At 36.8% G+C, this 21,663-nt stretch overlaps 1 protein-coding gene across 1 annotated transcript in view; it reads left to right on the top strand.

Annotated features, from left to right (window-relative positions):
• The window catches only part of MEOX2 (mesenchyme homeobox 2), a 55,043-nt gene extending 33,870 nt beyond the window's left edge, over positions 1–21,173 (top strand). The window contains exons 2-3 of the mRNA XM_005504611.3: positions 6,734–6,906; positions 19,859–21,173. Coding sequence (XP_005504668.2) covers positions 6,734–6,906; positions 19,859–20,083 — 398 coding nt within the window. The 3' untranslated portion in view covers positions 20,084–21,173. The remainder of the gene's footprint in view (positions 1–6,733; positions 6,907–19,858) is intronic.
• The last annotated feature ends 490 nt before the right edge of the window (positions 21,174–21,663 follow it).

Here is a 21,663-nt window from a genome sequence, read left to right as displayed (position 1 = left end):
AGAAGCACATCTTTTCCAGCACAGACATCTTCAAGAACCTGCATAATTAACTATCACAGTGTTATGAATAAGAGTTTCCAATACTGCAGTATAATTCCTAGACTTGTACTTTCAGGAGGCAGTAATAACACAAAAAGTTGGCAGCAACAACTAGTAGGTAACGGTTTAGAATGGTGTATAGTGTGTTTCAGAGTATCCATAAGTTTTATTGTGCCAGTTCATGGTATTTTGGGAGTGGATATGAGGCTGTTTTAATATGTAAATTGTCACAGACTGGGTTAGAAAGCATTAAGTCAATAAGCAAGCAATAAGTTGCTTTCATTAGAATGAAAAGAAGGATTCATAATTTTGACATCGTACTTCTGCTACTGTGCAGCTTTGCCCATTTGCACATGCAGAGCTGTGAATTACAGAAATGAATCTGTTTGTTTCAATTTTCAAAAAGGCTTCTCTAAATACATTTAGTGAATTGCAGCACCAGAAATACATTTAATGACATTCTCAAAAGAGGCACTCAGATTGAATATGATCAGTGATTTGCACCTGTACTTTTAAATGAGCAAAATCTTATAAGAATATTATTTAAATTACTCTAAAGTGAAGAAAAAATATTAAATATGGATTAATTAAGTCTGCAGCATTTGTTTGCATGTGGTGCAAATAAGAGTAGGTGCATCAAATGTGAGCTTAACTATATGGTTTTATATAGCCCAGGAGTTAAATAATTTTTTGGTACAAAGATTATACTCAAAAGTAGGGAGTAAGGATCTAAATTAGGATCCTCCAAAGCAATGGACCGTGTTTTGGACACACATGACTTCTGAGCAACTTCGAAATGAAAACAGAAAAAAACGTCATGGAAAAACTCTATAGTATTCTCTATTAAATATCAAAAATGTTTGAAAGTCTGGGTAAATCTTGTTTACACACATAGTTGCTGGCAAAACAATAGGAACCATATGGAGACCTTTATGCCAGGTCCTTGCTCGTGCCTCAGTGAACTGTTTCATTTTGTCAGAAAATATGATTAACTATAAAGCATCAGAAACAATTAGATTAGGAAATTCAACTGTATACAAGTATGTACTTCTGACCATTAAAATATATTTGTCCTTTCCACAATATCCCTGTAATAGTGTAAAGTTGCTTATTTTCTTCATATGTATATTTCAGATTAATGATATTTTGCTCTGAAAGTGAAGTACTTTTCCCTAACTTCACATTGTCTGTATCTTGAAGGAAAAAAAAAAAAAAACAACAAAGAAGAAAAGTTTTTTGCATTGAATCACATATTGTTGTGTCCTGTTGACGTTTAGAAGATCTAAAGCTTTTGTTTACATGTTAGTGATGTAAACAAATATATAGGAATTAAGTTTGAAAGAAATGCTTTTTCACACAACTTGGCTCAGAAGTTACAAGCTTTTTTACATTGATTACTTTGCATAGATTGCTTCATTTTAAAGTAAAAAAAAACATATAGTAGTTGTTCTCTGCAAACACTTGAGCATCATTTAGATGAAGGTATACAATGTAGAACATTTAATTTAGTCATTTAGCCAACTTTACTATAAATTTATAGTGAATTAAATTTAGAAATAGGTTGGTCACGGTAGAGGCTTTCTGAGAAGAAGTGTTGGAAAATGTGAGTGAAAGTTGAAAACCTGGACATCGAATAATAGCTATATGGGTGAAATTCTGAGGGCCTTTTTGTCACAAATCATTAGTGGTTATTGTCACTATTCACTGTCAATACAGATATCAGGATCTCAAAACCATCTGCAACTGTTAATAGAGTGCTATCAATCTGAGTTATTTTTGAAAATTATTGTCTGGGATCTTCCACTGCAGATATTCACTGAAAGCTCATTTCTTTCTGAGAAATGCTGTTGAACTAATCCAAGAAAAAAATAGCAGGTGCTTCTTGCACATTTTGCCTGTGATTCTGCCCCTACCCTGTTAGCAGCAGATCTTTGTATCATGGTTATTCCAACCAGTCTCTTTTTCCTGTTCTGTGACCAGTCCTTTTTTTTTCCCTAGGCATGCATCAAAAGCAAAACCACCAAAATAACCAGTTTTCATATGCTGCACATAGGAGTTAGGACCTGTGTTTATTTGGTATCCTTCATCTCTCAGTGATGTAGAGAGAAGGAAATAGGAACTCTGTGGGACAACACAAATGTTAGGATGAAGAGCAACCCTTTCTGTAGAGTAAAGTAGAAGTAACTTTTGAGGGTTGGGAGCCGTGCAATTAGTAATGATTTTTTGTAAGAAAACTTGAGCTACTATTAAACTCAGGAAAAATCTAAGCCTCCAAAGATCTGTAGAACAGTCATTTATAGCTTTGAAGGTCTTTCCAAATGGTATCTTCTACATCAGTTACCAGCAATCATTTATGTCTAGCAGGAGATATTAAAGATGCTGCCTGGAATTTTTGAAAACTGACAAAAACAGTTCTGAGAAAGAGGTATGACCTGCATCCCTCAAAACAGTGTTTAACTGCCTACGTTACTTGACATCCAAAGAACAAAGGTCTGCCAAAGAGAGACTGATAAGGTACTAATACCTGCATGTAGGCTACATCCTCTGAGAGTGTGCCAGAATTTGTCTGAGAGAAGGCAGAAGACAGAAAATATAGATTGCTGTATTTTTCATCAAGTGGTTTGTACCATCTGTATATATTTTACATGCGCCTTTTGAGAGGCAAGGAGTGTAACTTAGATCCCCCTAGGCTTTGTTCTGTGCCTCTACACCTACCATTTGGCATAAGATGTAGCCAGTAGAAGAAAACTAAGGTTGTTGGGACTTTTTATTCTTGTCTTAGTTGCAACAGCTGCAAAACAGATGTAGGCTGACATGAGTTCTGCCAAAAATCTCTTCCAAGTCTCCCACCCATTTTCCACCAAAGGGAAGCTGGTCAGGTGATATAATCAGAGACCTGAAGGTCAGAAAGAGATAGGAGCTTCTGTTGTAGAGAGACTGGTAAAAAGAAACAATCAGAAAACCTCTTTGTAAATTAGAACAACGAAAATTTCTAAAATTACTATTACTATATAGTCAATAGGAAATAAAAGGCAATCTGTATATGAACTGCAGCATCACCACAGCAGAAGAAGTCAGATAAAAGGAAGAGTTCATAACTGGTGTTCACCTAACTGGCATCCAAGTCTCTTTTTAGATATCTTTTCAATACATCAAATGCATTACGAAAAATACCGTTGTCTCACTGTGCAGATCTTTGCTGAACAGATTTCCTAGGATTACAGTTGTTCTGTTGCCTGAACCTCAGTACTGAGAAGGAGTCAGCTTTTTGTCTACCTGTCTCAGGTTTCTGCGTACCTCTTCAACTTTTGCTTTCAGCAATATTTGAATATATCATGTGTTTGTTGTTTTGATCTTTTTTTTTCAGAGTACCTTCACTATTACAAATGCATTCAATGACATTCACAACAAATAAATAAAAACCTGAAACTTTTCCCCTGTGTCAGTCTGCTGAAGAAATCATAGTGCTGACAAAACCGCGGCTGCCAGGCACTTAATCCAGCATTGACTTAAAGGTAGAATCCAGCAATGGCAGAAATATCTAAATAACCAATTGTCCAAGCATGCTAATATTCACACAGGATCTGCGTGGGTTGACATTGCTGGCAGTGCTGAATCCTCTGTGATGTCAAAGATGAAGGACAAATGCTACTCACACAGCTACACTTCTCTTTCCTTACAGCAGTATCCAAGGAACCTGGAATTTAAATGTTAACTGCTTTTGTAAATCAGGAACTCAGAACCATGAGCATTAACTTGAATGACAACTTGGCTCATTATGGTTTTACTGGCTGTACAGTAATTCTGTTTTCCTCATGGAACCATCTGCTTGAAGAAAAATTGTTTGTGTTAGGAATTCCAGTCACTTACAGAGATCAGTATCCTCCTCAGAGACGATTGGATGGGTACTCCTGAAGTTTTTCCTGTTGGCCAGTCACGATAGCAGTAGCTACCAAACTTTTACACCTTTGATTGCAGTTTCTGTTGCATTTCCAGGCTTATGTCTTCATTTCTAGTATTTAGTTTTCAATGTGGTGTTAGTATCATGTGTAGGTGTATTACTTTCATTTAAGGTCACAATATTTAGTTTGGAAACCAGTGAGTCATTGGTCTTTCTTACAGCCAGTACTGACATGGGAAGACTTCTTGGCTCATGGCCTCACATGGACACAGGTTTTCCAAGGAAGTTAAGAGGACTTTGGCAATAACTTGCATGAAATACACTTCTGTGTTGTTGTCGAGGTTTTAATTGCAGGGTGACAATAGAACCGTGGCAGATGTATTGTTAACCCTCTCTCCCCCCACTTTCCCCTTCAGCCCTTCCCACTCCTACCTTCCCAGTAAGGACAGGCAATAGGGAGGGAAAGGACAGAGAGAAGAGAGTTGGAAAAATTTAAAATGTTTTACTAATGCTACCAATAAAAATAGAGAAAATAATACAAAATATACAAAACCAATCTTGAAAATCCCAGCAACTTCAGGGCCGGCACCAAAAGTCCTGGACTGGACTCTGCAGCCAACTGGAGCTGGATTCAGTTTGTCACTAGGCTTCAGTTCACAGGGACGACTAGCAAGGTCCTCTCCTAATGTCGGCCACAAGGAAAAGGGATGAATCCTCATGATCTCCCATTTTTATATGAAGTATGACGTGAATGGGATGGAATACTTCAGTTGGTCAGTTTTTTGGTCATCTGTTTCTCGTTGCCCCTCTCGCGAGATGTACATCCATCCTTATCAATGTCCTTGCATACCATTGCTATGTCAACCAAAACATGTATCTGGCTTTTCAGGAAAATGCAGCTAATATGAAGGCTTTAGCTGACAGGCAAATTCACTAAAAGAGAAAATTGTTTTTTAACAAAACCAGGACAGTTGTACTGCAGATAAGCAGTATGCACACCTACCTGCTTTAAAACACGTGTTAAACACATCTCTGAATGCTAAAAAAAATAAGTTAGATATCTCTTTTCAGTGATTCATTGGAATGCTGATATTGGGATTTACAGATTAAGGACTGGGTCATCTACATAGTATTTGGACCTTATGATGAGGCAGCAGACAAGGAAATTTCAAGGAAGAAAAGCAACCTGCATGCTCCTGTGACAGAAAAATTCAGAGACAAGTTATAGTGACTCTAGTTTGCTAACTAGTATGAGGGAAGAAATGTGAACTTCTAGGTTTAATGTGGTTTTGATCTGTCAAGAGTTCTATGTTGTGTTTGGATAATGGACTTTGGCCTCACGCTGTAGTGAATGGGTGTGCCATCTAATGAGGTCCTGTCCTAGAAAATCCCTACTGCAGTTGTGCCGAACAGCTTCCAAACCCATTCAACAAGGTTGTTTGATATCCTCAGTCGTACACTCCAGCAGTACAACTACATCTGAAACAAAGTTGTCATGTCAGCAAAAGAGGTTGGTGATTTCAATCCATTAACTTTAAAACATTCAAAGTTAATGACCATAGAACTGAGTCAAACATCAGCAGTTCTCACCAAAAAAAAACCCAACAAATCCATTCCAAGCAGTAGAGTAACTGACAAAATTGAAAATGTAGATAGTTGACTATAGTTTTGAAACGAGACCCACTGGCCAGTTGGACAGTCTCAGGCATGTCGATGATTCATCTGACACAGAGTGCCAAGGAGTGATTTCTTGAGGGCCTGTTCATTTGGATGTTGATGCAGGTTTCTATTTAAATCAGCAGCTGAAGTGTGAATTTATCTGTGACATTTTTAAGATGGTTCATGAGGCCAGAATTTGACTAATGATACTCCCACTGATCTCCTGCTAATTTTAGATTTATAGGTGTTGTATTGTACCCAAACTTATAAATGTCTGGTCCTTTTTTTTTTTTTTTTTCTTTTGATTCAACTCTTTCTCAGTTTTCTGGTTTTTGATCTCTTTATTTAAACAGATTTCACTGACAGTGGTAGAATTACTGTCGCTGAGTTTAGTAGTTTGGCTCAGGACCAGATGTACCTGTTTCTGTGAGTAAAAGGAATCAGAAGGGTGGTAATGAAATTTTCAGCAAAACTCCTCCAATTTTGGCCAAAGTAATCCTTAGGTAATGGTAATAGTGGTAGCAAATTTCCTATACTCGTACCAATCACGGATAACCTCCCTCTTGCACTGTGGCATGAATAGGAGGAGATCCCATTATTACGTGGGATTTCTTTTTGATGCATATTGTATTTTCTACGCTTTGTCTATCACCTTTCCCTGAAAGTGTAACTAGACTAAACCTTAAAGTGTGTTCTTTAAAATAGAGCTTTGGCTTAAAGTGAAGTGATAGGAGAGAGGGATTCTTGAAGTATTACTCATTAAGACACCAGTCAAATGATACACATCCTGTACTGGCTGGATGCACTGAGAGTTGCCAGAAGTGGGAAGGACTTGATGCTTTGCAGAAATTCTACAGAGAACTGTTAGGAAATGAAACACTGCAGGGTTTTAAGCTAAAGTTTGACATGCAGGAATGGAAGCAGCAGCTCATGTCTGTCAGAATTACTGCTTCTTTCCAGATTTACAGTGAAGAATCCATAGGTATGAAAGCAAGGATCTGTTTCTGAGAGAAGAAAGTTTGAAGAATACAACTTAAGCACATTGTTAGCACATTGTTATCTTTGGGCTTGTTTGCTACTTAGCTGTACACTTGTCATTACTTCAATTTTTCATTTTTATTTTTTTTTTTTCAGATTCCCAAGAAGGAAACTACAAGTCAGAGGTCAACAGTAAACCCAGGAAGGAAAGGACAGCTTTCACCAAGGAGCAAATCAGAGAGCTAGAAGCAGAATTTGCTCATCATAACTATTTGACCAGGCTGAGGCGATATGAGATAGCAGTAAACCTTGACCTCACTGAAAGACAGGTACTGATGCAAAACAACAGACTTTAAATGCTTGCCCAATATTTACCAGTGGTTAGGAGCTTCGCATGGTTGAGCTCTTGTTTATTTTACTAACATATAAGTCAATATATCAGATTGAATGTTTGTAGCAAAATGATACACATTTTTTATCTCTCTGCTATGCAAGTAATTAATATTTTTATATATACCAGTTACAGATTAGTTTCATCTAGGAGACAGAGATGGAAAATAAAAGCATGAGTAATATATCTGTTAAACTGATGCACATATTTTCTAATCTTTCCCCAATGATGTGGCTGAAGAAGTGGTAGGTCCCAAATACTACATGCATAAGTAGTTGACTTGCCTGTATACAACAAATATGAGCGTCTTGTTTTAGTGTATTAAATATATGCAGTTGCCATTTGTACAGGATTTCTGAACATCCTGTTTCCAGATGGCAGCAAGAATGGGAACACCAGCAAAACTAGAATACAGGCGTTTTTAACCACTTTATCTTATTCTGTACTGTGAAAGCAGAGGAGATGATGGAATTTCTTATCAGTGTTGTTGGGTTTCCTGCTCACCAAACCCTGGTCCAGGAAACACTCCTGCATGTGCTCAAGTTTCCTCATGTACGTTGTCATATTGATTTCTAATGGAAATATTCATGTTAAACACTTCATGTACTGAAGTGTTTCAGGATCTCATCCCAACACAGTAAATGGTTAGTCCACTCACATTTCAAATAATAATTACATCAACATACTCATTTAAAAATATATTTTAGTAAAGACATTTAGAACACTGGACTCAAGTACATCAAATCTGATGAAAGATTGCTATGATTTTATTATTAAAATTCAAAGCTTTTTGCCCACTGACAGACAATCATTCTTTCTTCAGACTGAGCGATTGCTTTAGATACAGCCAATAAGATGATGATATATTCAAGGGAAGGTATCAAAATAGCACCATGATTTGTGAACTCTAGATATGAGAAGTTTTGCAGTTTTCCTGAGTTTCATTAATGCTTGCCATAAGTAGACAGCTCAGTGAAAATATGGCCTTTCCTATACATATGAACACACATTTGCTCACACAAGCAAATGAAACTTTTTTTTTCCTTGAATGCTTCTAGAGAATGGCTGTTTCTTCCAGTTTGTCAAGAAGAAGCCAGTAATTTCTTGTTTGACTTGAATGTGCTGCCGGGTTCCAATGGGATCATTTTCACTTACTTAAATATGTCTGCTATATTTATAAAGCATACCACTTTGTAACAAACAATTGATAAAATTTTTTGGTTTTCATTTCCACTGAGAGAAAGCTGAGAGAAAGAGATTAACTTCTACACCTGATTTTGGCAGCTAAGGGGAGGAAGAATGAATTTTTGTCTCAGCGACAAAGGTAGAGTTGGTGTGGAAGTAAGCAACAATAAAAAAAATTAAGAAATATCTGTGTGTCAATTTGATGGAAATCAAACAGCTGAATTCAGGCAATAGTGAATTTGGCCGGCAATTTAACTGTTCTCTCTGATAAATTCTTTATTCTTTTCTTCAAAGGTCAGGTTGAGGAGTACCACTAAATGAAGAGATGGTTCACTATCCTAAAAGAAATAGTTAAATGAAAAGCACTTAACATACAGAAAAGGAACAGATAAATATTGAATATCGTTTCTGGAGGAGAAAGGGTAGCCTGTGCTACACAAGTACAGAGAATTCATTTAAGTCATTGGAGCACGTGCTGTTTCCTGGCTGTCACATAATGCCAGTTCTAGGTGTTCTGCTGTTAATGGTGATAATTTCTATAGAATTATGATTAGTCCCTAATTATGTAATATAATTCTTCTCTGCTTCCCCAGATTATCACAGAGTGACAACTGAGCTGCTAGAGATAACTCCCTTCCTTCCTTCCTACCTTCCTGCTTAAAGCCACCCTTGCTTAGAAAAGGAAAACATTAAGATTTTTAGCTCGATAGAGTTCAGTTCTGTATCTTGCCACAATAAAATGGTCTGACAGAAAAAAAATGTTAGCATAAAACCCATATTGTTAGTAGGAAACAAAGAGAAAACTAAGAAGGAACTCTGGACGTCTTTTTCAGTTTCTGAATTATACTAAACCAAGTAATGAAGTCACTTCCAATTTTGTCAATTAGAAATGTTTCTTTTTAAAATAAAATATATTGCTTTGATAGAAAAATAGCAAAAATAGACATGGAACTGGGTGTAGGTTTCCATGGTATATGGCACCCTTCAGCGTGCAGTGAATCAAAAGGCTTGACTCCTCTTGCATACTTGTTTTACATCAGCATTCCTTCAGTGACTTAAAAAAAGAATCTGGGACGAACCTGGTATGATACTAATATTTGGTGTTTTTTTCCAGTTAAGAGACTGAACTGATATTCAGGACCTGTCTTTCCATGATTAGCAGAATGAGTGATTATTCTTGAGTGGGATAATAGCACCTATTTGTTTACTTACTGCTGTCATTATTTTCTTTTACTAGCGGTCGCACAGAAGAGATAATATTTGATACCTGTTTTAAACAGATGCAACAAAACCAGTCCTTTCTCTAAAATTATTATGACTCAATTAAAATATATTGATAGAATTCCAAAAACAAACCACGTTCTTCAGTAAAGTAGCATTTTTAGAAAATTGCTATTTCTGGAACAGTTTTCCCATACTGTTTTTTCCCCCACAGGCTGCATTGCAGAAAATGGTACATATAGTCTGTAGTTCCTTTATTTGAAATAAGTGAACATACAAGTAAGAACTTTGATCTCATCACAGACTGTAGACCTATTTTTGTTAGAAGCTCTCTTGATCTCTCATAAAACACTGAATTTGCACACAGAGAACTGGAAGTTGCTTTAGATAATGCAATGACAAAAACCACCAGTGAGTATTGGGTGAACTGATGTATCTGCTCAGAAAATAGGTTTGAGAGCAGACCCAACCCCTAATGGAATGAATTATTTAGCATTTTTTTTTTTTACTAGGTTTTAAAAAAATGATAAGTATCATATTATTTAAAAGGCAGAAGAACAAAAAGTAAACTGGGGAAAGAACTGGTGGGTCATCCTAAAGTTAAAACTTTCAGCTATTTCCCAAGATGTGAAATAAATCACAGAGCCTATTATCTTAAGAAAGCTCTATGTTCTTCTTGACTATAGTGATAATTTCAACCATACGCCACAGCTTAAAAGAGGCACTGACCAACTAACACTTCATAATTACCTTTCTGGCATTTAAACAAGCTGTAGAAAAAAATGTATGTCTGACCATATTTAAAAAGCTATATAAGGGTATTAAAGTTTTCTACAGTCATCAAAGTAAGGCTCCATTTGACTTTTGAAACAACTTACAAGATCAGTTCAAACATAAATGACTCATGGAAGGCCATTTCACAAAAATAATAATGAAAAAAAAACCCTCACGACATATGGATCAGGACAAGGAAGTAATCCTATCACTCCCTAAAAAGGAAACCTGAGTTACAAGACAGGAGGATGAAATGAAATGAAATAAGTGCCTCAATTGCCTAGATATTAAGAGTGCACTTTGAGAGCATTATAAGCACATCTGGTGGTAGGATGGCTCTATTATGGTATTGTAAGAATTCCAGCAGTATAGGTACATGTAATTCCTGTTCCATCTCTTATAGAGTGCACTCACAATCCCTGCTCAGCCAGCAGTTAATAATTTTCAGCTGCCAGGCCTCTTTTATTTTTGAAGAGCCAGTTAGACTAAAAACTGTCTTAGCTCCCTAGATATTTGTAACCTTGACAAGCGCATTCTTGGCTTTTTTGTACATCCAGATAAACTTGGAGAAAGTTTCATGCAAACTTTTTAATATCTCACTGTGGGATGAGGAGAGGAAGCAGCTGCAGTGGGGTATCAGAGGCGTGGCAAAATGGACATTTTTATGGAGTTGGTCCTGCCAAATATAGAAAGAGTAGGAGCGCTTTCCACCTCGCAAGAACTTTTTGCATGGAGCTAATCAAAAGAGTAATGTTGCAGTTCTGCAGGCTAGCTAAGGTTACCGGAATAAACAATCCAAATATGCAATGCTTCTGTTTGCCAACATAAACGGAAAATCCCACCTAGTCAGATTAAATTCTGCTGATGGCAATGGGAAGGTTTATTTCTTCTTGACTTTATTTTCCAATAGCCACCCAGAGCCACTGATCAGTTATAAAAGGTCCGAAGACATTGATTTTGCATAGATAAAAGACAAAATTTTGTCAAAATGAAGAGTACTTTTGCATCTGTGCTTGGCTTCCATGTATGTGGTACCAATAGGGGATGAGTGACAAAGGAAGAAGCTTTGTAATGCCTTTTTCTACCACAAAGAGAAGCAGGCGGCATTATGATACAAATGCATTTGGGCAATGTTGGTGTAGTACCTAGGGCAATGGGGCCATAGCCGACACTGTAGCACTACATTGTTATGACTATACAAATAATAAATGAAGTGTTCCATTAGAAAAGTTCCCTCCAGACTAGGTTCTCTCTGTCCTGCATCACAAGTGACTTCATTCAAATCCTTTTCAGCATCACAGCGCTCAGGGGAGCTGACCACTGCATTTTTTAGACTTGACTGGTAAGGTAAGAGTAGTTTCCTATAGTAATTGAGTGAGAAACCAGAGAGTTCAATGTTCCTTAACAGGGCATTTGTTCTGAATGACCTCTGGAGGAATCAATGTCTCTCAATGCATCACACAGTATGACTAGTTTACTATCTTAGGAAGCTAGATTTCTAGGGTCAGGTGGTAAAATTATTCCCCCGTATACTTTCAAACAAAATGAAATAATGGATTGATAGGACAAGCTTGACCATATCTGTCTCATTTATTGTGCTGCCATGTCTTCTCTGAAAGGCAGCTGCTCATTCCAAGCTTCCATGTGTTAAGCACTCTGTACACACTGTAGTAATGAGCCTGTGTGGCTTGAAATCCTTTGGATTGTTTGTTTTATTTAAAGCAACACTCTTAATAAAGTAAAACACACTAATACTTTTACATTTTTCTTGAGCAATATAAATACCAGCAGTAGGAGTTGTTGTGCTAACTCAGTTTGTTCTTTCTTAGGAAAGAATGCTTCTGGCATACTTAATTATAACTCATACATAATTTTGATCTGTACTATAATTATTTTTTTTTAAAAAAAAGTACATGGCAAAACTTCAAACACTGTATTTACTTTTGTAGTATTGATTGAATTCAAACAAGTAATTCCATGTGCAAAGATCCAAGTGCCTCAAGCTGTTAGTTGTGAATGGACCCTACACCTGCAGAGAATCCCCGTGGGGTTCTGGGTGGGGAGAAACCTCTGTCTGTGCCAAGCAACATATGCTATATGTACAGAATTATTAACAGCTCATGTGGCTGCTTTTGCAAAGTGAGTAAGGCTCTGCTGTCCCCTACCCTTGCCCTTCTTTAGACACAATTCAAGAAAGATGCAGCTTCTTCTGTCGCTGTTTAAGGAGATATAAGGTTTTTAGATTTTTCATTCATGATCACTTTAAACAACAGAGAGAAGAAACCAGGGAGGACCAAATGGTATTAGAGAGGTACATATGAACATTATGAATAAAGGAGATTTTTTAATTTTTATGCAGGGCATTGAAAAATGTAGAGTACCTTTCTAGTTTCTCCTTTTCAAGGCTGGCCCTGCTGAAAACAGCTGCAGCATCTTGAGGGTTACTAGCTTTAAAACTGGGTTTTGATTTTGAGGCTAGTTTACCATCAAAAGACTCAGGACTGGCTTGTTCTGGAAGGCAAAAAAGTCCCTCCAGATTAGAAGTCATGAACTGTGGAAATAGTTTAAGTGAATATAAATGAGGGTGATTCTTACCTGTGCAGGGAGGTGGCTTCCATAGCCATAGAGCCCCAGAGGATTGTCATGGGCCAGTTGTCAGAGGTTGCTTTCTGCTGAATCTTGCTTATTGACAGTTGCCTTTCTTTGTACTATATTAGTAGCAGAAAAAAGCATCAACATACTCAGACACAAGCCAGTCTTGACTGCTCACCATTTTTTAACTTTCACACTCAGTTGGCCTGTGCAAAATGGGTGCAGAATGAAGCATGTTAGAATTTTTTTCTCATGACATAAAATGCTCTACATGTGAGTAATTCATGCAGGCAAATGCTTATACAAAGAGGGAAAGTTTAGCTGAAGGAGATCTTCCCCATAAATTAGTTTTCCAGCATGTGTTTCTTTTGTAGATTTCTATATAGATGCAAAGAAATTGGGTGAAGGTAGACTCTGAAAAGAATAAAGAGAATAAGGTAGGGAGAGTTCTAACAGCAGGCCCACATTTGCATTTGTTTGACTCTGGACAGAAAAGAGAGACTGATTTTTTTAAAAAATGCTCCCTTAGATTGTGTACAACAAGCTAGTAGGAGGAAGGAATGTGAAATAGTGTGTCCCATTCTGCTTAAGGTATGTTAACCCTGAAACCTAGTTAAGAGACTATTTGAATAGGAAGTGTTAGCTGTTTGATCATGAAATTAATTCTGAAAATTCCTGGTGGAGAAGGTGGCACTTTGGACAGAGTAGAGGGAGGTAAACTGAGTTCTCTCAAAGACTTCTGAAACTGGAAGAAAATACTCCTATCACTGGTCTCCTCTGAAATATAATGTCTATTCCATCCCTGTCTAAACGTGGGAGGTAGAAAAGAGAATGTATCACCTAAGCAGTACCCAAACCTCAACTGACTTCGATGTAACAAAAACCTAGAACTCCCTCCTACACCTTCCTGGGTGCCAAAAGCTCCAGCTGTCCTTTGTGCACCTGCCAAGACCTCCCCTTTTTCTCAACAGCTGCTGCAAAGTGCTTGTGCACATTCAGTGCAATGTTCTGTAACATAACATGGAGCAGATTACTTTAAATCACTAAAAAGGTGACTTCAGTAATTTTAATCAGAAGATTCTGGTACCACTCATTAATTTTCAAGTAAAGGTTAATTTTCTCCAGTTGAGGTACTTTGGTTCTATTTCATAATAACTAAGAAGACATTTAATACTTGGATTTATTTAAACTGGTTTTAAGCTCAAAATATATTTAAGATTTTTAAGAGGAGTTTTTTGGAATAGAAATTGGAATTCCTTTAAATCAGATGAGGAAGAAAATTAAGTTTAATTGAGTAAAACTACCTTAACTTACACTCCCATGTATCTAGCATGACTGAAATCCAGCTGAACTATTCAAAATCTCATGTTATATTTAGTTGCTGAAGTGAATTGATAACTCTGACTATAATTTCTGTAAATATTTTAAACTAATAGATTTCATTCTTCCAACTCCTACATTTATTCATAGTCTAGAACAAGGAAAGAAACTGTCATGACTTTACGTTCCTATTTGTTTTTATAACTTTATTGAATAAACTTTCACAAAAATAGTATCTCTATATGTGAAAAAGGTAAGTTTCAGCTCTATAACACCAGTGATTTCTGTAAAGTCCAGGAGTTTGACCTTCTTTAAAACTTGGCAGCATAAGTGTACTATCTAAAAATAACAGGGACATTTTCAGAGCCAAAGAAAGTTGAGAAGTAAACTTTTCAAATCTTTTGGTTTTGAAAAGTCAGGCTTATTTTTTTTTCTTATCCATATGGTTGTCCGCATTAGAGGGAAGTAAATTGACAGATTAAAAACAAACAAACAAACAAACACACACAAAACCAAAAGTAAAACCAACCAAATTCAACAAAACCATAACAAAAGAAAATGAACAATGGCTGACCAGGGGCAGAACATTTAAAAGGCTTGGTGATGTGGTCTTCCTGATCTTCCTGACACATCATTTAGATATAATAAAACATGGAATTTTGGGATACTGACTTCAAAGACTCATACTTAGAAATCTGCGTCCCTTATAGCAAAATAGTAGTTTCAATTGGCACAGTGCTCTTTTTTCTAGTTTTTAAGGCCTCAAATTTTAATCTCGTTTGGGATTCATGCCACTAAAACCTGGAGTAGAAAACCTAATTTTAGGAAAAAATATTTCAGTTCAGAAAAGAGCTTTTTTAAAGCTCTTTTTTTTTTTTTTCTCCTAAAAGAAGGAAGACAGCAGATGATGCAACTAGGATAGTTCTAATTCAGTCATGCTTTCATTTTTCAGACAAGATTTTTTGTGAAGAAATACTTCATTAATTATAGAAGGTATATCTGTAAGTACAGCATGCTAAAATCCCACATCAAAAGGAAGTATTTGCATCCTACAGAGCATGGTAGAATTCACCTATTCTTAAAGTTAATATGGCTGAAGGGCTCACTGAAGGAGTATTAAATCAGAAGTTTAGGTGATAAGCTCATTTGGAACCAAAATGATGAACTGATGTCCACATCGTGAAGTTGTATTGAAGATTTACATGCAAGACAGCACATAATATGGCCCTTAAGCCTACCAAGGACATATGTATCATAAGTATATAATGATTACTTCAGTAACAGAGACACTAACAATGTCAACCCCCTTGTTTTGAATCTCCTCCTGTGATTCCTACAGAATAGACCTTAAAATAAATTGGTCACAGCAAAAATATTTCTCACATACATCAGGAGATGTGCAATGTGAAACCATTTACTCCTATCTTAACAGTCTCATCATCAGATGTGGAGATGCAGATGCTAAACAACTTGTTGACTAAAGGAAAAGGAACTGTGCTTTCGTGCCAGTAAGCACATGTGCTCAATAGATGGGCTTGTAAGTGCTGATTTAGAAACAGCTGTTAATGCTACTATCATCTTTAGTATAGTTCATTTCCCTCCACTTCCTTTGTTTTCTGTACATACATATGCGTGTTCTATACAATTAAGTTGTGCTAGTCAGAGGGTGGAGAAGAGGGAGTGCATTTTAATAAATAATAGGCAATCAGGATCTGATTCTGGGAGGAGGTGAGCACTCAGCTCCTGCTGAAACTAACTTAGGCTTGAAAATAACAGCATGAAAAGGTTCATAAAACCTCTAGTATCAAATTTGTCATACTAGCTCTTTAAACTACTTTAAAAGGATATAGTTTTTGCAAAAGTTGTAAATTACACAATTTAGTTCTTTCACTGGAAAAAAGTTTTAGAGTTTTTCAAGTTCACTTCAGTAACGGCTTTTTCTCTATCTTTATTTTTATTTTATTTTTTTTCTTTATTTTTCTTTCAAACATTCTCTCCTTTCTCTCTCTTTCTTTCATTCTCTCGCTTCTTTGTCTTCTGTCTTTTTTGTTTCTTGGGATATTTTCTTCTGATGCATGTTTTGTGCAACACCTGTAAGTTTCAAATGAGTTGTGCATTTGAAAAACATGGTTTTCTATGAATCTGGATAAACTGACACTCTGAAGTACTTCACACAGTTTGCTTCACTTCCTTCCCATTACTAAAATATAGATGGATCACATATCAGTAACAACTATATCCTCCATAATTTACTCTTCAGCTCCAAAGGAAGTTAAAAATTCCAGTATCTGAAATTGATCTCTAGAGGAAATAACAAGTGAAGGACTTGTCTCATATTATTAGCACATGAGCATTAAAGTCTTCATCTAGAGTCCATTGCACTCGATGGAAAAGCTCACACTGACATTAGTGTACTTTGAATCAGGTCAAAGTGAATTTCAGTACTTTATAATGGAGGTAATAAAGAAATACATATAAAAAATACCTAATGTATTTCCTCACATGAGTCCCAGTGTACATTAATGGAGAAAATTACATCAAAATAAACTCGCAGTATTTTCAGTGATAAACTTCACTATAATTGATATCTAGCTTTCAAAAATAATCTTTGATGTGTCAAATAGAGAATATCATATAAAAAATTTCTTTAAGTAAATCAGATGCAGATTATTTTAAGTCTCTAACAAAAAAGCCTAAAGCTTTTTTTTAACCTTTTTTTTTTTTTTTTCTTTCACTATTTTCTATTTATTGGAAGCATGACAGGCTACATGCCAGTCAGTAGTGTGTATTCTCCTATGGAAGCACCAGGGTTACTCTCTTACCCCTACAGTCAAGAGAGTGCATGCAAAGGTAGCTGGAGTCCTTTCAGCCCCACTTTCCTCAAATGCCATGTTTCCCAGACAGTGGGTCATGTGCAGAAATAACGTTGCATGCTGGATGCTGTCAGGAATTTATAAACATATCTTGCAGCTCTTGAAAGGGGAATCATTGTCCTTTATTTGTATCAATTAATATAGAGACACTGACCTAACCTTATCCCTGGTGGAGGCATTTCAGGGCACGGTTAAGGCAACTAGTCTGAGGCCAGGTGAGCTGAATGAAGAGGTCCTTCTCAGCTTGTCCTCAGCTACTCATCACCCGAAGGCTGGTGCTGATTGGTTCTTCTGGGCTTAATGCTCAAGGAGAGAGGCTGTTCTGGACTGCGGTTTTGACGAAGTGACTTGCATTATAAAAAGCAGAAGCAAGAACATATTTTAAGAAAAAATGGAAAAGAAAAAAGAATAATTTATTAAATTGGAGTAGAAAACAGTCAAAAAATGGCAGGCCAGCAGAGTTTCGCTCTGTCTGGGAGAGGGGAACAGCAAGGAGCATCTACATCAGAAGCCAGGCAGTATTCATCTTGCTCATGTCTGTCCTGGCTAGAACCATTTCTGACAATGACTGCAGGAATATTAGCTTTAGTTTCTCCAGTATCCAAAAATGAAAAGGATGCATCTGGAAGGTGGTTTGCCTGGGTCTCTCCTGTTCCAGTAAGTTAAAGTGGGTTGAATCCAGGCTATGTATTGAAATTTTTGCTTCAAATGTATCATTGTCACTGGTTTTTGAAACCACTTTTTGTATACGTTATTATTTTGTTTTAGGCTTTTAATCCCGCGACTTATTCTGAGAATGTTCAAGGACATAAAAATATCTGGAGAGTTGCTTAGATCTTTTAAATATTATTCCAATCCTGTCATTTCTTCTTGCTGAAAAAAGTTATCTTGACCATTATTTCAGAAGAAAAATAATAACATTCTGAGGTACTGGGCTGAATCTGAAGTGTGTTATTTTTAATGTTTAGATTATGACTTCGGTTGCATCTAATGCACTCTTTGGCACCAGTGGAGTAGTTTCTTTTGCAAGAGAAACTTCTTTGTCTTAGAAAAGAAAAATAAACAAAATGACATCTTAACTTCCCCCAGAAAGCTGCCAGTGCTGTGCTTACGCTGTACCCTTTTGAAGACATTGTTTCGATGGACACCTCTGATACGTGACCCGAGTCTGATGATCCCAAACATCACAGCAGCCAGTAATAAATACCTTCCCCTGTACACTCATTTCACTTTACAAGCCAGATTCCTTGGCTCTGATGAGTTGACCAAAGGAAAGGATGTGCTGTGCTTTGAGGCTCTTAACTAACCTAGAAGGGTTTTTCTCTGCTCCCCAGTGATTGGCTTTAACAGCTCACATCGGCTTTAACGGGAATGCAGAGTATAAAAAATAAATATACCTCTCTTCCTTCCCACATATGTGCATACAGATAGCGACGTTAACTATCAGTTCAATTGCAGTAAAACTTTAATGTAAAATTCAAAGTGATAGTAAAGGTTAAACACTGCAATGTTTCCTGGATGTATAAGACAGATTCAGCAAAACAGCATTTTTGTGGCTCTATTACTCATGTTGTACAATATGTCCTGCTGTGCCTGTTCCTTGCTGTTTCTTTTAAAACTCTGAAACACATTCTGCTAAACACAGCAGAGGATACACCAACATTGCAAGGTTTCTTGCTTTCTTTCCAAGTGAAAAGTTGCAGACATTGTTTATTTTTCTGTGGAACCTTCATATGAAGAGCTGCACAGACAGACACGCACAAGATCTTTTAGCAACATAAATTCTAAATGGATCAAACCCAACAATCTTCTATTCATACTGTTTTCAGTGACAATATTTTCAGTTGATTTTAAATCAGCCTTTAATCTGGTCTAATATATTTGACAGATGCTATGCACATCTATCTTTTTTCTTTTGACTGTTGAAAAAAACTTCTTGTGGTTTGCAATGCTGGTACTTTAGAACTGTGCAAATAATTTAGGTTTACTCTCCCCCTGCCCCCCCTATATTTCTATACAGAGAAGGGGAGGAGGGGAAATGAGTTTCAGCTGGAGTGAAATCTTGAGTTTTAATGTGACTTAAATACAGATACATTTCTATTCATTCATGCTATGAACTTCTTTTCCATTTTCATCTGAAATTATTTGCCAATTTTCATTCAAATTTATGAATGCCTTGGCCCCTGGCTTTGGGGGCATTTATTTGCGTGAAAAACTTGAACAGAGTCTATGGCTAAATATAGTAGAATTGAGGATCAGTCAACTAGAAAAATTTTAATACTTTTGTGAAACAGACAGGAAAGTCATAAGTTTTGATGGTAAGCAATGCTCTTTCAGATACTTCAGCAAGGAAAAAAAAAAAAAAAGGAAAAAAGGAGATTTTAAGGAGCTCCACCCAAAACTCACCACCAATTCGTGGAAACAAACACACAGAAAGCAATGCAAACTTTTCAGTGCAAGTTCCTTTCCAAAGTAACAGCCCTCCTTTGGAGGGTCATTAAAAGCAATATAAGCATGAGGGGCAGCAGTATAGGTCCCTGCCACCAGACAGGGCTCTGTGTTACACAAAATATTACTTTGCCTGTGAAATGGCATTAATACTTTTTCCAAGGGTATTTTAGCTTTTTACTGTTTTCTAAAGGGCTCCGATATCTTCCTGTGGAGCTATCTGCCTTCACGTGGTTACCCCTTTCCCTCCTTTGCGGTCGTTATCCTCACATTCCCAATGTTCGTGAGCTATCCAAAACTGGATTTCCTGCTCTTCAGGGAAGGCACATTAAGCTTTTTACCACACAGACAGAAAGGCACAGTAAAAACCAAAGAGCAAACCAACCCAAAACACCATGTGCTGTGCACAGCTAAAAAGATCTTTATTACCTTCAATGACCCCTTTTTTATTTCTTGTTTTGTCTTTCTTCCATGAAGGTAAAAGTTTGGTTCCAGAACAGACGAATGAAGTGGAAGCGGGTAAAAGGGGGGCAGCAAGGGGCAGCGGCCCGGGAGAAGGAACTGGTGAATGTGAAAAAGGGCACGCTGCTCCCCTCTGAGCTCTCTGGCATCGGCGCAGCTGGTCTCCAGCACACGGGGGACTCACTAGCGAACGACGACAGTCACGACAGCGATCACAGCTCCGAGCACGCACACTTATGATACACAGAGAGTGTCCCAGCTCCGTTCTCAGGAAAGATGCTTTGCTGGCAAGCCTTACACGGGCAACGTTTACGTATGCAAGTGACTCTGGCAGTGATTTTTAAAGTTGTTATGGAAAATTCAGGCTTATTGTGTCTGCTTTTCTTGATTTTTTAGATGGTTTACAGTAAGTGCCATGTCTTAAAGGTGCCTCAAGAGTGGAGAAGTGGAAGATGAACTTACTTGGAACATTCCAGATTTGTTTGTCATGTTTATGACAGCGGGCAGGTATTTTTGCTTTAGCTTGCACTGAAAATTACATTGCTCTCAACAGAGGTTATATCCTGAAAACTACAGTGCCACAAAATCACTATCTAGTGGATAAGAAATGTATTTTAACTCTGTATATATTTACCTTACAGCATTTTCCTGTCTTCACTAATTTTAGCAATGCATTCATATTAGCTGATGGCAATAGTCACTCATGACAATAAATGGCTTTTTGTTTCTTTATTTTTGTTTTGTTTTTCCAAAGACATACAACACAGGCAGATACTTTTGTTCAAGTAGAGAACAATACAATAGTGTCTGCTAGGACATCTTGTATGACAGACAAAACAAACCTTATGTTGCATTTACTATCAACTGCTGCTAATAGGGTATTATTAAACCTACCTAGCTCCTCAATTCTTCTTATCTTATAACTGCAAAAAAAAAAAGATTTTTAGGATCATAAGGATAGTCCAGTAATCTGCCAAAAAGGTCACGTTTCACTCATGCTTGGTGGAAACTTCTCAAAGAATTATTCATTTCTACTTTGTCATAATTGAGTACATTGATAAATACTGACACTCTGCAGAAATGTTGTTGCTTCATCTTCGGTTTAAAAAATAACAGCAGATAAGCTGAGAGTTATTATCAACTGCTTATGTTGGTAGAAATCAAAATACGAAGGTAACTCAGTATTGTGTCCCATGTGTAAAATCAAGACACATTTTCTGTTATAAGCTTTTTTGTACATACAGCCAAATACCAAACCCCCAAATTTAATGCAAACCATTGATTGTACTTTGTAAAGAAATATGTTTAATAAATAATCCTTTAAAAATAATTCTGGTCTCTTTATGGTGATTTCATAGGAAACTAAAAGTTTTCTTTGTAAAAGTCCTAAGCAGCTCTGCCTTTTCCAGATCTTTCAGAACTTAGTCTGTGGGCAACACAAAACTATGTTTTCAAATTTAGGCTTTTAATCTTGGATAAACGTTCTACCTTGATCCATTTGGGAAACTCTTTCCTTTAGCAGGAAAAAGGCCTCTAGCATCTAATGATGTCTTCAGCCAAAACCAACAAGAGCTGTTCAACCATTTTTCCAGATTTAGAGCAAATATAAAGGGTTATTTTGTTGGACCTTGTTGAAATGGATAAAAAGGAATAAATATCAGGAAGGGATGCATACTCACATGTGCCTTTGTTCAATAAGCTGTTCAGAAGAAAAAAAAAGAAAATATCTCCAAAAACTTTGGAGATTAATTGGAGTGGGTAGTGTGATCGAAGGAGCTGAGTAAAAGGAAGAGTGAGCAAGAAATGTGCATATCCTAGTA

Source organism: Columba livia, chromosome 2, assembly GCF_036013475.1.
Source record: "Columba livia isolate bColLiv1 breed racing homer chromosome 2, bColLiv1.pat.W.v2, whole genome shotgun sequence".
In the NCBI taxonomy this organism is placed as follows: domain Eukaryota; kingdom Metazoa; phylum Chordata; class Aves; order Columbiformes; family Columbidae; genus Columba; species Columba livia.
Note: the sequence above shows the minus strand (reverse complement) of the source record. Positions and strands in the feature narration are given on the sequence as shown.